This window comes from Caloenas nicobarica, chromosome 11, assembly GCF_036013445.1.
Source record: "Caloenas nicobarica isolate bCalNic1 chromosome 11, bCalNic1.hap1, whole genome shotgun sequence".
Classification (NCBI taxonomy): Eukaryota; Metazoa; Chordata; class Aves; order Columbiformes; family Columbidae; genus Caloenas; species Caloenas nicobarica.
Window position 1 is genome coordinate 11,823,972 of NC_088255.1, and position 16,841 is coordinate 11,840,812.

The 16,841-nt window shown below is 39.8% G+C and overlaps 1 protein-coding gene and 1 long non-coding RNA gene across 2 annotated transcripts in view; one reads left to right on the forward strand and one right to left on the reverse strand.

Annotated features, from left to right (window-relative positions):
* LOC135993206 (contactin-3-like) overlaps window positions 1–9,415 on the forward strand; it is a 57,231-nt gene extending 47,816 nt beyond the window's left edge. Inside the window, exons 13-21 of the mRNA XM_065642874.1 lie at window positions 416–574; window positions 668–817; window positions 1,562–1,632; window positions 2,516–2,750; window positions 2,916–3,031; window positions 3,642–3,828; window positions 7,076–7,188; window positions 8,573–8,741; window positions 9,315–9,415. Coding sequence (XP_065498946.1) covers window positions 416–574; window positions 668–817; window positions 1,562–1,632; window positions 2,516–2,750; window positions 2,916–3,031; window positions 3,642–3,828; window positions 7,076–7,188; window positions 8,573–8,741; window positions 9,315–9,415 — 1,301 coding nt within the window. The remainder of the gene's footprint in view (window positions 1–415; window positions 575–667; window positions 818–1,561; window positions 1,633–2,515; window positions 2,751–2,915; window positions 3,032–3,641; window positions 3,829–7,075; window positions 7,189–8,572; window positions 8,742–9,314) is intronic.
* A 4,421-nt stretch (window positions 9,416–13,836) lies between these two features.
* On the reverse strand, window positions 13,837–16,482 carry LOC135992874 (uncharacterized). The gene is made up of 4 exons (XR_010606784.1): window positions 16,392–16,482; window positions 15,058–15,179; window positions 14,078–14,439; window positions 13,837–13,949 (listed from the first exon to the last, which is right to left on the reverse strand). It is a non-coding gene; the product is annotated as an uncharacterized LOC135992874 (long non-coding RNA).
* Between the last annotated feature and the right edge of the window lie 359 nt (window positions 16,483–16,841).

Consider the following 16,841-nt stretch of genomic DNA (forward strand, 5'->3'; position numbering starts at 1 on the left):
GCTGATCAGATGTTGTGCTGAAAAGTTGCTACAGTGCACTGTACAATAAAACAGCTGTAGATAACGAATTGGCAGACTACAGAGATGTATTAGTAGATTAAAAGAGGACATTGAGGACTAAAGTAAAAGACATTGGAAAGATAGAGGGATCATGCTGATCAAAGGTTCTTAAAAAAAAAAAAAAAAACACACAACAAAACCCTGTCATCTGTGCTGCAGTTCAGAGTATTTCAGAATTAGATTATCAGAGTTAAGTTTAGTGAATGTAAAACAATAATTACAGTTGTTCTTATTCCAAGCTGAATTGTTTTCTTCCTCCCACAGCGCTGATAAAATGGGAATCCATACTGCTGCGTTAGTGATTTCCAGGGTACTGGCTTTACAAAACACTGCATATTTTTCAATCTGATTCTAGGCTCACCTGGGCCCCCCGAACATGTGAAAGTGGATGAAATAACTGATACCACAGCTCAGATCTCCTGGCAAGAAGGCATAGATAATCATAGCCCAGTGACCACTTACACCATACAAGCAAGGACACCCTTTTCAGTTGGCTGGCAGCGAGTTACAACAGGTAAACATCATTTTTATTACAGGCTCTGTTGAAATGTTTTTGACGAGGAACATCATGTTCTTAGTTTCCTTTCTTTTATTTCATTTTTAATAGTTCCAGATGTGATCGATGGAAAAACATTCACAACCACAGTAGTGGATTTAAATCCTTGGGTTGAATATGAATTTCGTGTAGTTGCCAGTAACAAAATAGGAGGTGGAGAACCTAGTTTACCCTCAGAAAAAGTAAGAACTGAAGAGGCAGGTTAGTGGGTTCTTCTATTTGTTTATAATTCAAGAATCTTGAATATTAACAAAAAAAAAAAAAAAGGAGTGTTCACATCCTTGGCTCTTTGCAAACAAGCTTGAAATTGCCGTTGAATATAACTAGTTTAATAATTTTTTTTTTTCCATTTAGCTGTAGGACAGTTTGTGTTGCATTAATGAACATCAAGAAGCATAACATCTAAATATATTTAAACTCTATTTAGTATGCCAAAGTCTGTCAGTTCAGGTAGTGCTGCAAAGTCTGAAGGTATTAATGGATGGAAAGAGGTTCATTTTGACAGGGTTTTTTTCATTCTTAGTGTTTGATCAGTGTACACCTTTCATGTAACAGGCATGTGGCTCAGAACACCACATCAATTAAGACCCCAGGAGCTTTTACTTGGAATAAGGCCATTGCCCAATACAGCTACATAAGTTAGCCCTATTAAAAAAATAAAGCATGCCTCAAATTTTCAGAAGTTCATAAGCATTAGCACAGGTGGTTCAGTCTGAGCTAGTGAGGTTCTTCAAGTGCTCAGAAGAACATCAGCCTGCCCCAGTGGTGGAAAGCGGCAAGGGGAACGCAGGACAGGGCTGGGGCTTTCCAGGGCTGCACACTCGGCCTCGAAAAGCATTTACCTCGATTTGCCAAAGCTATATGAATGCAGTGGGTTAGCATTGTTATATGATGTTATCTCTTGTATCTACACTGTGCAGACAGCTATACATTTCCTTTTCACAGTTCCCGAAATTCCCCCATCTGAAGTCAGTGGGGGAGGAGGCAGCAGGTCTGAACTGGTCATAACGTGGGATGTAAGTTTTCTGGCAAGCAATTTTCTTCAGAGAATGATTGTTTTCATTCAAACTCCTCTTAAAAGATGAATTTCCCTGGCTGCAGCAGCTTCTCATCTAGGATGTATATGTGCTCGGTAACATTCTGTAATGTGAGCTATGCATGTTTGCCTTCCCTCTTTCGCTTTTTTCTGTTACTGTGCTAGATGGCAATCAGTAGAAAATTTATTTAGTCTGTGATTGCTTCTGTTCTTAAACAAATATTAACGCTAAAAATGGGGCAGGAGGGCGGGGGAATAGAAAGGGATAATGCTCAAAGGTTGGAGGCAAAGAATTATGCTTTTCAGTGCAAGTTTGCTGTTCTTGCTTTCCTACTATTAACTCTGGATGCATGTGCTAGCCAATAAAATCAATCAGATACTACTTCATATTATGTATCCCCTTTTTAATGATTAAAAAATGTTAATATTTTGTTACTAACATTGACAACTCTGTGTGGTTATCTAATCATAATCACATCAGAGGATGGTATAAACCACTGTACAAAGGTAGTATTTGATTCTATCGTAGTTGACTAAGCAATTATTAATTGTTCATGAACTATGGATTGTAAAATTGAAAAATAATTGTATTTACTGAAGAGTCTCTTAAACAGTATACTTAGTGGAAAACAAAGAATATACCTGAAAGTTGTTTTCTTCTTGAAGTGCAAATCTTAAAATAGGTTCAAAAGAACATATTTTGCTCTGCTGTACCAGAGTTAATTTGCTGATGGAATGATGCCAAATGCAGTACCAGAACCTGGTTACAATCATGTATGTTAGTTGGTACTTTTTTCCTGCAAAACATGACAAGTGCTGTATGTAACATCAGAGATTACTGTTGTCTCTTGCTTTTCTCACAGCCCATTCCTGAAGAATTACAAAACGGAGAAGGATTTGGCTATGTTGTTGCTTTCCGCCCCTATGGCACCACAACATGGATACAGACGGTGGTCACCTCTCCTGACACACCAAGATACGTCTTTAGGAATGAAAGCATCTTGCCCTTTTCACCATACGAAGTCAAAGTTGGTGTCTATAACAATAAAGGAGAAGGGCCGTTCAGTTCAGTAACCACAGTTTTTTCAGCTGAAGAAGGTATGTGAGCAATTTATCTCCAGATTGATTGAGTTACCTCCAGATATTTTAACAGCAGATGTTTCATCAGAGAATATAGCAACAGTTAACAGAAATGAGGTCACTTTGAATGTGACGTTTATTTCCAGTTCTGCTGATATCTCATTTATTGATTTCTAAATACAGAGCCCAGCATAGCACCCTCCGGTGTCTCTGCAACAAGTCTCTCGTCCTCAGTCATCGAGGTCTCCTGGACGGCCATTCCCTGGAAGATGAGTAGTGGAAGGTTACTGGGCTACGAGGTAAGCTCATCTAAAATAAACTCCCATTTGTAAAGGGTCATGAGCCAGAAGGGTCATGCAGGTTGCAGGACAGCAGCACAGATTTACAGAAGATTACCACATATCTTGGTGTCTTCCTGCCGCACCTACACCCAGAAGAAGTATATTTTCTTCTAAGTGTCTTTGAAAACAAAGAACACAGAATGAAATTGCACTTTGCTTCCTGGGCTGATAGTCATGTGTCTGTCTAACAGTATTTTCAAACTGACATATTTTTTCAGAATTATATTTACTTCCAAAGAAACTATTTTGTTAAGGTACAGTTTTCTGAGTTTAATTTGATTACTTTCTAGATGAAGTAATGGTTTTTCCTCTTGTCATTTTTTAATTCAAGCAAGTTCTAATATTTCAGTTCCCTTTGTCCTACAGTCACATTAAAAAGAGCAGCAAGCGTGAAAAGCAGATGGATAAGATTTTTTTTTACATAGTAAACATATTTTTGAAACTTTAATGTATTTCTACCTTTTTCAGCTGAGGAAAAAAATGCACTTAAAGGAGTCAAATGCAATGCTGTGGGTGAACACCTCCATTCCATGCAAGATTTCAACTGGTTTTGGTTTATGTCTACTAGGTTAGGTACTGGAATAATGGTGGAAAAGAAGAATCTTCAAACAGAGTGAAAGCTGCAGGGAATGAGACATCAATAAGAATAACAGGTTTGAAGAGCAACTTGGCATACTACACAGCTGTCCGTGCTTACAACAGCGCTGGGGCAGGTCCCTTCAGTGCCACAGTAAATGCTACCACAAAAAAGACACGTAAGTATCTCGAATTTAAAATAGGGAGAGACGTAATGGTGCGTTAGGACTTGCAGGCAGATGAAAAATAGGCGCATTACTGGGAATCACAATATGCGTAAATGACCTGAATTTTCATACAGACTAGACAAGTTACACAATTAAACTCAGCATAGATCTTTCATTTTCTACCCTCTGCTACTTCACCAGGATGAGTAAGTAAAACTCAGCTATGCCAGTTGAGCATAGAAACTTTATTATTCTTCTAGTGGCTGGACGAATTCTAAAATAACAAATTCTGGGTTTTGGAAGGAAGAAAAAAAAACAGAGACTTGTTGAATTTTTCAGGATTTTATAACATATTTATAAGTTCTCTAGGGCATGGCTTTTGAAATGCAATGTTCCTTATACACTTCATGCAAAATAATTCTTCATGTCCGTTGTTTCCCCTTAAAAAATTACACAAGAGGCCACTTTACTATTAAAAGGAACAATTAAGCTGGAGAACAGATTGTCAAAGGCTGCACTAATTTTTCTACAAATGGAAATATTTTTAGTATGCTCTTGCATTGTAATAAAATTTAGAATCAGGGTCATCAATCTTGAAGAATTTCTGTCAGACTCACAAGGATGTACAATTAAATGTGTCTGAAAGGTCAAATTCCCTGGAACAGTTATTAACATCCTTCTACAAAAGTAGTCACATCATGAATATTATGAAATAGTCTAGTTTATCAGAAATGATTATACGCAGAAATGAGTGGCACACTCTGTCACTGAGGACTAAAACAACTCAGATTAACATATTTTCTAGAGTTTAAATATATTATATGCACAAGTTACCATTAATTGGCTGTTACGAAGTAATTCATTGCGTGTAACCTGTACCTGACATGAGAGGAATAGTTTTCTCTAATTAATCATCTGTGTGGCTATTGGCTGCTCACTAGAGGTTGTGCCAGCCTGGTCAGTGATTTTTCAGTCCTTTTTTAGTGACCACCTGCCTTTGGGATGTGTGAACAAGAACTGGACGAGCACCTGATCCCATGGATTTCAACAGGATCTGGATCAGGCCTGTAGACAAGATCACAGCTATTTGGAATAATTAGAACGAAAAATCATTTGCCCTATGTCCATGGATTTTGCTGGTGAATAAAGAGAGCAAATCCACCGCAGTACAGTATAATGTCAATCTGAAGGATTTTGCTAACTATTAGTTGAGTTAACTGACACAAATATTCTCTGTACTGCTGCAGTAGAAACTGATTTTTCATTCAAATGTGTGATTTTTGATCAATCCCAGTTTCTACCTTAATTTGAATTTTTGTGATTGATGTGTTTTTCACAGTGAAGAGTTTCTGTGCGCACTGCATTTACATTCACCCACATGACCTATGAGATACCTCTCAGTAACTACTAACCATAATCTTAAATTCAGTTTGCAGTATATTACAAGATTGAAAATTCGGTGTTTATCTTTGACCATTAAAGTATCTTTGCTTTTATATTTGAAATAAATATTCATGTTCATAGTCCAAAATAACAAGTGTAGTTTTGTTTTATAAAATATTGCTATATAAAATGGAAAATAAGCAGGGAAGACTTGCCTAAGTTTATAAGGCAAGATGTTAAATTATTTCGTATTTAGAAGGTCTTAAAATACAGCAAAATGTTCTGTCTGTTGGCTGCAATTCAGAGAAATACTGTATATGGCCAACTTAAAGCATCCTGGGAGTCTCAGAGAAACCCATGTAGCTGTTTGCACATGTAGCACTGGACATGGACTTAACATGATGTGGCGGTTCAGGACCTATTAGAAATGACGTTCTGCAGTTCTGAACACTGGAGATTACTGGAGATTTTGCTATCTGAAGTGAACTGGAGCCTTCTGAATCATTTCCATAAGTCAAGTGGTAGATAGAGGCTTACAGTTTTTTATATATAATTACTCTTCATTTCTACAGATGTCACATTAATATTTTTGTTGTGGATTTAAAAGAATGACTCATTTCTTTTGAAATTCAGTTTTAATATGTCAGTGTGGAAACTATTAATAGATGCTGTGATATTTAATTCTCAGGAGTAAAACAATCTCCTCTTAACGTTTACAAGAAGTGGCCATTAGTGCATCATTCTAAATCCTACTTAGCACATAGAACAAGGCACGTACTGGAAAAAAAACCCAACAAAACCTGAGTGTGCTTATTTGACTTTAGAATAATTCTTTTAAGTCTCGTCCTTGCATTTTTGTGTCTACTTTGTGTTAAGAAGTATAATCAGCTGGGCTTTGATCTGACTGCTCACACAAGGAAGGTAGGGAGCCACCTGTGTGAAAGAGTTTAGGAGAAAAAACAAAACGAAACAAAACCCAACCCATAAGCACGTGCATAAGTGTTTAAAATGACTGTCAGTGTTTGATGCTGGAACCTTCAGCATCAAAGCACGGTGCAGTCCACCTAAGCAGCAGTTGCCTCCACTAGGTGACAGCAGCAGTAAATTGTTTTCCTTAACACATTTAGAAAAGATTTTAATCATTGATTGTGTCACTGCATGACCTGTTTTTTGGGAACCCAACTTGAGGCATCTTAAGATGCCTTCCCTGAATGCTTGGCAGTTTCAAGATATATTAAAGTGTACAGCCCAAAGCACACTGCTTCTTTTGAAATAACAGTCTCAAATTGTTAATGAACAAAAATCCCAGTAGATTTCCTTGGCTGAATCCCACTATTGTTCCAAATGCAGATACTGAAATGGCACCAACTGTATTTTGAAATCACGCCTTGAGTTAAAAGAACAAAAAACCCCTGTCAAATGCTTTTATATTACAAACATGTTAAAGTAAATCAGCATAGTATGTAGATTTGACTATTCACTAAATTTGTCTAAGAAATAATCTATTGTGAAGTATTTGCTTATTCTTGGCAATATACTAAAACTAGAAAATGGCTGTTGCCATCATTTGCTTCATTAGAGTTTGTTCTAATTGATCACCCATGTCCTAAGATACATGCTTTTGTTCGGCTGTATTTAATGAAGGACCATCAACAGATAATACAACTCCAGAAATAACATTTATGTGCCATTCTATTTTTCTTTCCTTCTGTTTTCCCAATTCAGTCTCTGAACCATAAAGTGTACAGGCTGCATTTCAGTTGCTTTTGCATCTGAAATGTAATGACAGTCAATTACCTGAACTATTATTTCCTACTGTAGAATAAATCACTAATGCCAATTAAATTAAAGTCATGCTTTTATTATGCATTTGAAGCACCCAGTCAAGCGCCAGGAAATGTCATGTGGAATGTCACCGACTCCAGAGTAATCCTCAGCTGGGAGGAAGTAAGAGCTATGGAGAATGAGTCTGAGGTGACCGGGTATAAGGTAAGTGGAAACAGACCAGAAAAATATCTGAAAGCAATCCCCAGTGTGCCTTTTCTTGTCTATTTGCTGGACAGTAAGTTCAGAGGATGCACAATACCGCATCTAAACCATCTCAGTAGTGCCTCCTTTTTATAGCTGTCGGTCATATTCTAACAGTGTCTCATAAACTGTGAGCCTTTTACCATTCACGGTACAACTAAATGCCTTCTCCTCCTCATGCAAACAAAGCCAGGAGCTGCAGGCATTGCTGCCAGCTCTTGGGGTCCCATTCATCCCAGTGTTTAACACTTGGATGTATGTTATACATGTGTAACATTTAGCACATGCATAATACTTACTATAAATGTTTAACACTTATAAATGTATAACACTTGATATACACCTATAACACTTGCCCAAATGTATAACATTTTGAAAGAAACCAAATAAGCCAAGATTTAGCTAATGGGTGTAGTGTCCATTGCTGGCCAGGTGTATGTATTAGTAACACATATATCAAACCGATATTCTTAAAGCTTTTTCTTCTTACGTACTGTAAGGCATGCTCATTGTGTTGATAGAAATTACATTGCTACATCTACTCTAATCTGATCAGCACACAAATGTACAAGTATTTAAATATGCCATATATCTTTAAGAGAATAGCTGAGGATGTCTTGATGAGCTGCGTACAGCTGGATCCCAGATGATATATTCCTGCATAAAAGATTTACGCTAAAGATGTGACTATGCAGCATTCTGAGTTGCATTGGCAAGAAATACATGTTTACAGCATAGGTAAGGCAACGAGCTTCATAGACAGTTGCTGACCTAAAAACATACCAAGTAGAATTTCAAACCCAGTACAGCTCTTAAATCCCTCCACTTGCCTGATCACGTTGTGCAGCGAGCTGTGATGTTCAGGTGTAGCTCCCATTCTTGGCTCTCATTCTTTTAAATGTAGGACACCAAATGCAGTTCAGGTTTCATGACGGAATAATCACTTGGCACTTGCAGGACATCTTCCAACACGGTCTGTAACGTTGATTAGTTTTCTCCTTCCCAAACTACGTGTTGGTATAAGCAGTTGACCTAGATAATGACAAGATTCCAAATGGTGAGATAATTTATAGCACAATAAATTATTAAGATACTCAACAGAATATATTATTCGTTACCATTATACATTGTGTCATTTTAGATTAAAACTGGAATAAAAGAGCTTGATTGATGTTACCTTCTTCCTTTAAATGTAATTTTGCCCCATAGTATTAACCAAAAATTGGATCTCTTCTCTCACTACATCTTTTTAAAACCTGAAACCTTGTTTCTAAGAAACACAAAAATTGCAGGGCAGGTCCTAGTGGAAGAACTGATGTCCTACAGCTCTGTGCTTGTGCTGCAGGTTTTGTACAGGACCAGCAGTCAGACCAGCATGAACGTGCTGAACACGGACAAGACAACCGCTGAACTTTTCCTCCAGTTTAATGAAGATTACATCATAGAAGTAAAAGCAACAACCGATGGTGGAGATGGCACTAGCAGCAATCAGATCCTGATTCCCAGACTAGCCAGTAGGTTGACGCTGAATCACTGTTATTTCCTCATGTGTTTATAAGGGTCCCCAACCAATATCAGAACCTCCTTCATGTGTGTCTCTGCCTTGGCGCAGGAAATCATTTCTAAATTTGCAGCTGACACCCAGCAGTTGTCACAGCTTGTCTTTGTGGGAATTAAGTCCATATTGATGGGTGACGGGGAGGGGGGGAAAGAATTAATGCTTGTATGTTATATGGTAATAAGGTAATAAAAAGAAAAGCAATTAACAGTCTTCATGCCCGTATGCATGACAAACTTCATTCTATTGAACTGGTGAATTACCATGTAAATCGGTATTAAAAACGTTAGATGTTTTTACTTTTCTCCTTTTTGTTATTATTATCTTGAAAGTAAAGACTGTACAGTGTCATCATTTTGCAATACCTTTCTGTAGTTTTAAAATACTTAAGTGTATTTTTGTAAATTTTAATTCCTTCTCAGAAATTAAAATTTACAATAATTTTTGTTTAGCATCTAGGAACAGTAATAATTTGTCAGAGCAGATACTCATGCTTTCATTTAATCCTGACCTTTTTGATTTGTCACAGGTATGGATGCAAGAGGTTCTGGTCCCTCAGTCTTGAATATCTTCAGTGTATCCAGCTTCTTACCAACAATATTGTCCTTGACTCTTAATTCAGTGTTGTGATGATACATTTGCTGGGGGAAAAAAAAGAAAAGAATCGGTTACTAGAGAAAAGTGCTTTTTTAAAAAAAAATGCAGTGGATAATGCATGCTTTTCTTCTATCCTGACGTGTTTTTAAATTCTTTATATTTCACTGTAGGTCGAAGTAAAAATATCATGTAAAGTTTAGCAAATCCTTTAAAAAGGAATCTAAAATGCCTTAATACTTGAACCAAAGGAGTTTACATATTACATACTTCAGATACAATGTAAGAGAGAGGGAAAGCAATGGCACTATGATCAGAGCTATAAGGAAGAGCTTAGCTCAGTGAGAATCTCCATTTCAGCAGTGACACTCAATTGTCTTGGGTACATTCTGCATACAAAAGATGAAATCAGAGACACGGCGCTTCAATCAGATGATAACATGTTGACCAAGCGGCCATTCTTAAGACAGTCTCATAATCCAGTAGGTTTGGATTGGTTTTCTTACTATTCTTTACTAAAATTATTCTAAATCCAGCAAGAAATCAAAGCTGGAATGCAGAGAAAAGTGACAGTCTGGACATCAGTTTTGCAGAGTCCACGCTGGGGTGTCCAAGAGGCAGGGTTTCCACTACTGCTCCTAAGAAATTATTTCACAGCTGTGTCACAAAGAAGGTTCTCTGTTTTATCTCAGCGTACCTTTATGTACCTTTTCAAGCACCTGACCTTCCTCTCTATCAATAGCCTTCAAAGTTAATTTCCTTATATCCCCACCCTGTAGTTCTTAACCAGGTTCTTTACCCATAACCACGTTCTCCCACCTTCAGGCTCATTTTTATCACCCTTCTCTGAACTCCTGTTAGTGTGTTTCACTAACAAAAGTGCCCAGTTGAAATCCAGTTGCACCATGGCCTTACGAAAAGGGACTACTACCACCTCCCTACCTTGTGATGTGGTGCTTCCAAATATGCAGCCCCAAATCATCTTGCTCTTTTGTCTACCGCACTGCACTGTAAAATCCTTAATTCAGTGTTACATTCACAACTCTCCTCCCTCCTGCTCTTTAACCAATTCAAAGCTATTTCACATGGTCTGGCACTCCCGTCCACCCCAGTACTGTCACATGATTCTGCTAAGCTTATGGCAATACTATAGATTATTATTAAAAAATTACACAAAGACACTCCAGGCTTGCTATTCTAGAGAAGTCTATGCTTTCTTTCATAGCAATATATTAAAGATACATTAAACCTGGTATTTGACTTCTACAGCTGTGCGTTTAGTCAACTCAGCCTTTTAGACACTTTTTAAAGAGCTGCCCACACATGGCAGAGCAAGTGTTCATGTGACATGAAGCACGTCCTTTTAAAGATGGTTTGTGGTTTTTTTAATCTCAGAGTATTATTACAACACAGAAATATAAGGGGAGAGAACCAGGACTCATGAAATTATGGCAGCACTGTAGGAAAAAAATACCTTGATATGCATTCAAATAGCAAATTACCTTATGAGTATCACATTCAGATGAAAATACATGCTAACTGTTGAAGCAAGAAAGATCTGTATATACTGTACATATATAGTTATAAATGGCTAGTTGCTTTTCCATGTGGCTAACCAGTGATGTTTTCAGACACTTGCTAATGGGGGGTGGGTGGGAGATGGAAAACAGGTGTTACTAGTAAGTATATAGTTATGTTTCATGCAAAGGGTGACTCTTTCTATTCTTGTTGCACAAAACTGTAGTCCATGTTCCTGTGTTGCCATTTTCATGCGATGACATTGTATTATTTAATTTCTAGTTATATATCTCCATGAGATATGTATGGAGTACCTTGTTTCATATTGAAAAGTTTGAAATTTATCCTTAAACTTCCAGTTGTGTGTGTATCCTATGGTTATCTGTATGCATTTTTTTCTATTCCTCTAATAAAACATTTATTACATTGAGGGATACTAGAATATTTCAAAGTAGTATTGCTCCTCCGTATTATATATTTGCACACATGGGCATTTACTGCATCTAAAAATCCTTGTCTGTGTTCTTCACAGTATTTCTGCTAACTGGCACTTCTGGGCGGGGTAGGAGTGGTTTCCCTCACAGTAGCTTTGCTGCCAAAAGACTAAAATCCCAACACAAGCCTATTTTTACACAAAGCAGAGCAAGAGGGAGCAGTAAGGACATAAATACATCCCGGTCTGGCCCCAAAGGAGTCAGACACACCTGGGGCAGGGACCTGAAGTTGTGCTTGAGCTTCCAAGCTCCACCTCTGCCCACAGGTTTGCAACACGATGGACAAAACCCTCCTTCGTTTCCCTGACTCAGTTTCCCATCTATCCAATTAGGGTGTTTCCCCTTCGCCAAAATGAAAGAAAAAAAAAATTATATTGAAAAAGAGAGTTCTTTATAACAATTTATGTAGTGTATCACTATTTAGCATTAAATTGTGTGGCCTGTTCTCCCCTGTGAATTGTGTATTCCTTACGGACTGCAGCTTCCCATAACACCAGAGACTTTCTAGCTCCAAAACCCTCTCACTGGCGAAACAGAACTATATATTTTAAGCTTTTAAAGCATGGTTCTTACCTGTGTAATAGGGAGCTGATCCAGCTGCTGCAATAAGGGTTAATAATAACCACAACACATCTACAAGAGGCTCGACTGTCAAGTTTTCCCTTTCAGATGGCTGGAGCTGGACACCTGCCTTGCTCTGTATTTCCCCCAGTGTTCAGATTAGTCTTCCTTTAATCTGACCTCTTCCTCATCTCATGTTAATCCAGTGAATGTTCATTGCAATAATAAAACTAACTTGATACTCCAGGGAGAGCTGGGAAAAAATAAGTTGTTACTGGGAACGAATAGGAGGAAAAGGTGAAGAGCCAGTAAGGGATAAGGTGAGGGGTCCCTGAGCCAGCCTACCTCTTGCAGACTCTTCCAGAGCAGCTTCTGTGACCAACCAAGTTCAACAATTCCATCCTGCGGAGGGAGGGGGGAAAAAAAAAAAATCAATGATAATGAAAAAATGTGAATAACACCATTTGTATGAGTGGACCTGCAGATGGTGAGGAATGTATTTCTGCCATTCCGCTTCTGCTTGTACTTGCACCAAAAATAGTCAGCACTTTATCACTCACAATTGCTCATATTTGAAATCCAGTAAGAAAGAATAGCAGGCTTGAGTCAGAGTTTTTAGGAAAACACTAATGTGTATTTTTTTTTAATATGCTATACAAAAATGTAGCTGAATCCCTCCAAGCTGCTCAGGAATGGCAAATGCTACCAGAGATCAAGGCCAAAACCTGGGCAGAGGCAGAGGAGGAGCAGGGGGAGCAAGGAAGGTGAACGGCCAGAGGGACGAGCCCGGCCTTTCCTGGCTCCCTGCGGCGTTTGGGGTGAGATGTGGGTGCTGCGAGGAGGGCGGGCACCCACAGCAGCATCACCCTGCAGACTTCCAGGGCTTTCGCTGGAAACTGGCAGTGCCACAAAAAACCTGGGTGACTTTCTGGGTTTTTTGGACAATGAGTCAAAACTGTCATTGTGCAAAGGAGGACGGATACGAGAGTCCTGTCACCAGCTGGATGCACACAAAGAAAAAGGCATTTGATACAGCTTAAAAAAAAAATTTGCAACTGTGTTTGCCTTCTCTGGAAGCTGTAATGGCTTTTGCTGGCATTCGGAGTGCTGGGACTTGGAATTTGGAGGGTGAGGGCTGTTTGGTTTTAAAGTTTCTCACCCTGCACCAATATTCCCCCAAGATTTTGTTTTCTAAAGGCGTTTTTGTGCCACCTGAGTAACGCAGGGTTTTTTTCATTCTTTCCTGACACCTGTTTATATGAGGGGATTTGATGACTCCTGTACTTCTGAAGCCTGAATTTCTCAGAGGTACCTGGTATAAGAATTAAAAACCACCTTTTTCTTTGGACAGTTTACTCTGTTGGATATGTTGCAAACATGCAGGATCCTCTATGAATACAAAATCAGTTAAAAACTAATAATGCTTTAGCCCTAAGAAATAACTGGAGATCTCCATTTTCTACTTAATTTGCCTTTCACTGGTGGAATGCAGAAGTGGGCAGTGCCTGTCAGGTTATATATGTTAAATCTTAATAACAGACAATAAAGCAAGCTGTCCTGCATGAGGGAGTGCATTAGTCTGACAGCTTTCTGTCTGAAGTAAATAACAATGGAATATTGTGAAAATAAAATGAGTTTGTAAACAGGCACTCGATCTCTTAGGAAAAACAACCTCCTCGACTGTTTTATGCTAATGTTTTGAACTCCTGGAAAGCAATAAAAAAGGATATGTTTAGCAGAGATATAACTGAATGTATGTTATTTTGTTTTATCAAGCCTGCTTGATAAAAAGAGGCACTACTTTTCTTTAAATGTGATGCATATAAAGTGCAAGCTGCAACGTGATGGGGGGAGATGGGACACCACTTAACTGTATATCCAGATACCAGTCTCACCCTCTTCGAAAATAAGCTTTTCTGCAAATACTTTTCACAGTTTACAGCTGCCTCCCTGGCGTGCGTACAGCTTGGGTCTCACCGGGAAGCAGGATGTACAGCCTATAAAAAAGGACAGACATTGTCTTTTTTCCAAGCTTAAGATCTATTTCAACAGCCTCAGCAAGCGGAGGCCGCCTGCACCCAGGGCGTATGCGAGCTGTTTCTCAGAGGTGCTATTAATGTCTCACCTGCGGCTTGGAACTCTTTCCCAAGGTCGGCTAAGGATGTGGACATCTCGTTATCATCACCGGTCACCACTGCTCCATCAAAGCAGGGGCTGCAGGATGAGGAGGTGCAGACGGATGCTCTCTGGGCAGCTCCCCCAGGGGCCAGCCTGTCCCCCAGGGCTGCCCACAGCAGGGGACATCCCCTCCAGGACAGACCTGCCGTCCTCCCTGTCCAGCCTCTCGGCAGGGACCCGCTCTGCTCCCGCACGTTTCTTCTCGCGTCCACAGCCAGCACAGTGGGTGCAACCTGAGTAGCAGGTAGCGTCTCATCTTTGCCGGAGAAATACGGCGATCTCTAGGAGAGACCCTCAGAGCACATATGTCTGTGCACAAGTACAGTTTCCACAAACACAGATAGCTGTCAGTTAAAATAACCCTTTCCTGTCACTCATTTTGAGCCTATTTTCATGTTTTCCTCCTGTTGCCAGTGGCTGGGTACTGCCAGTCCTCTGGCTCTGTCCTGCCTTGGGTCAGGTGTTTCCCTCCCCAACAGTTTGGTATTTCAGTAAACAGACATCTGGCCTTTTCTTTCATGGGACTTCTTCATCAGTTTTAATACTGAGCGTGTGATCTCACACACTGCCACCTTTCAGTGTCTGCAATGGCACTTATTATAATTCATATCACACTCTTCATTTGCTTTGGTTTCGAACTCTGTTTTGAGGCTTTTCAGTTTGTGCATGGGAGAGTGTTTTAGTGCACCTTTCCTTTCTTTTTCCCATCTCTGAGAGTCAAGAAAACTTCATACATTCATTTTGTATTAAATTTGTTTTCTTGAGCTCCTTGCTGATCTTTATGAGGTCAAGAAGTATCTTTGAAAGTCTCTTTTTTCTCTATCTCTTTTTTTTTTTTTAATGCACAAATATAGGAGACATGCCAGTAGCCCTATATATCATTACTAAGACACTTTCTTCCCAATGTACCCAAGATTATTTTCTTACCCTTTAAGAGCATGATTAGTCCTATGAGGTCTGGACCATGCCTGCTCTCTGTGCTGTGCTCTTCATTCCACCTCAGTGATTAAATTCCGTTGGGTAGGAGAACACCAAGGCAGTGGCAAATACTGAAAAAGGAAGAACCAAAAGCATCCTGTTAGGAGCCAATAGAAAGGAGGCGACTTCAAGATGTTCATTAATTCGACCCATGATAATTTAAACTCAAAGCAGCTGCTAGGACAGGGGGGACATCCCAGAACTGTCCATCGGGAAAGAGCAACTTGCTCCTTGCTGCCCTCTCAGCCTCCAGGCTCCCAAATCCCACACTGCTCGGGACGCAGAACAACCCAGCTGCAAGAGGAGAAGCAACTCAGAGTCGCTTCCCCACTCCATTGGCAGCGGACAGTGCGGGACTGGAATCCTCCAGCAGCACACGAGAAGGGTTTGCACACCCTTGGTCAAAGGTGGGACCTAAAACCAGCTACGAAACCATCTGCCCGCTAATAATACAACATAAAACCGCTTCCTTTGAATGCAAGCGGCTGGCAGCCGCTCTCCCCGAGCACTTACTGCTGCATCCTCCTGCCTGGGGACAGGAGGGGCCTCGGGGCTCTGCCCACCCCGCTGCAGTCACAGCACACACGGGCGGGTGCTGCAAACCACATCCAGGGACTTATTTTTAGGCACTGTGAACTCACTGCTCTGCAGCCCGAAATAGAAATGCAGAATGATTTTATGTCACCTCCAGGGAAGGTGCTGCAAACACTCCCCTGAGATTTGAGCACCTAAATGTGTTCCCTGTCCCCATTAATTTAGAAGGAATATTGACAGGCAGGAAAGTCGTTTGTTGGGATTGCTCTCCCCGGTGATTTCATTTTAGGAGATCTTTCCATTTTATGCTGGAACACAAGCAATGACCTGTTACATCAGTTAAAGACATAAAAAGAAACGAGTCAGAGAAAATAAGGGAAAGCCCTCTCTTTCATGCCCTTTCTGATACAAATAATAAATCATTCTCTCAACTGAGGACCTCTAAAGGAGTCTATCAAAAAGGACATGTGTTTAAACAAGAATTTCTCTCATTAGCAATCCAAGAAGGGCCATGGTTAAAGCAGACAAATAATTTAATTTTTGTCACACTTCCTAACATTGCCACCAAACTGAGGCATTTAAAGTAACACTTGTCACAACACTAATTATCTATTTGAACAGCAGAGCTCTCAGCTGATTGAATGAGTTGTTCTGCACTGAGAACAGATCATCAGCTGCATCTGATCATCATTACTTTTCAGATATAGGATGTAAATTAACTGTAAAGACAGAAAATATGGCTTTGGTACCTTTACAGCAGCTTCATATGAGACAGAGGGGAACTCTTCTGCAGCAGCCAAAAGCTTCTGCTCATGTACTGGAAAACAATGTCTTGGGGTTTTGTGTTGCCTTGGAAACATGAAAAATAAAGCACCATTAATTATCTATTTTCAAGCAACCAGAGTATCCGGTGCTGAGGGCCTGATCCAAGGCTAATGAAACCCTTACCCCGATTTCAGCAGACTTTGATCGATCAGCCCTTCTGAACAAGGAGAGGACCGAGGCAGAACAAAGCTCAGCCGAGTTTTACTTGTGACTGTGTTTCCAGAGGAGTTACCAGGCGGGTTCAGGCAGACACTCAAAGTGGTGGTTCACAGTGGTTCCCTTCTTGCCTTCACATCCATGACTTTGTTAACATTATTGTCTGGGGTTTTTTTTAAACATGTGCCCTCTTTTTTAGAAGAGATGCTAGCAGTTGA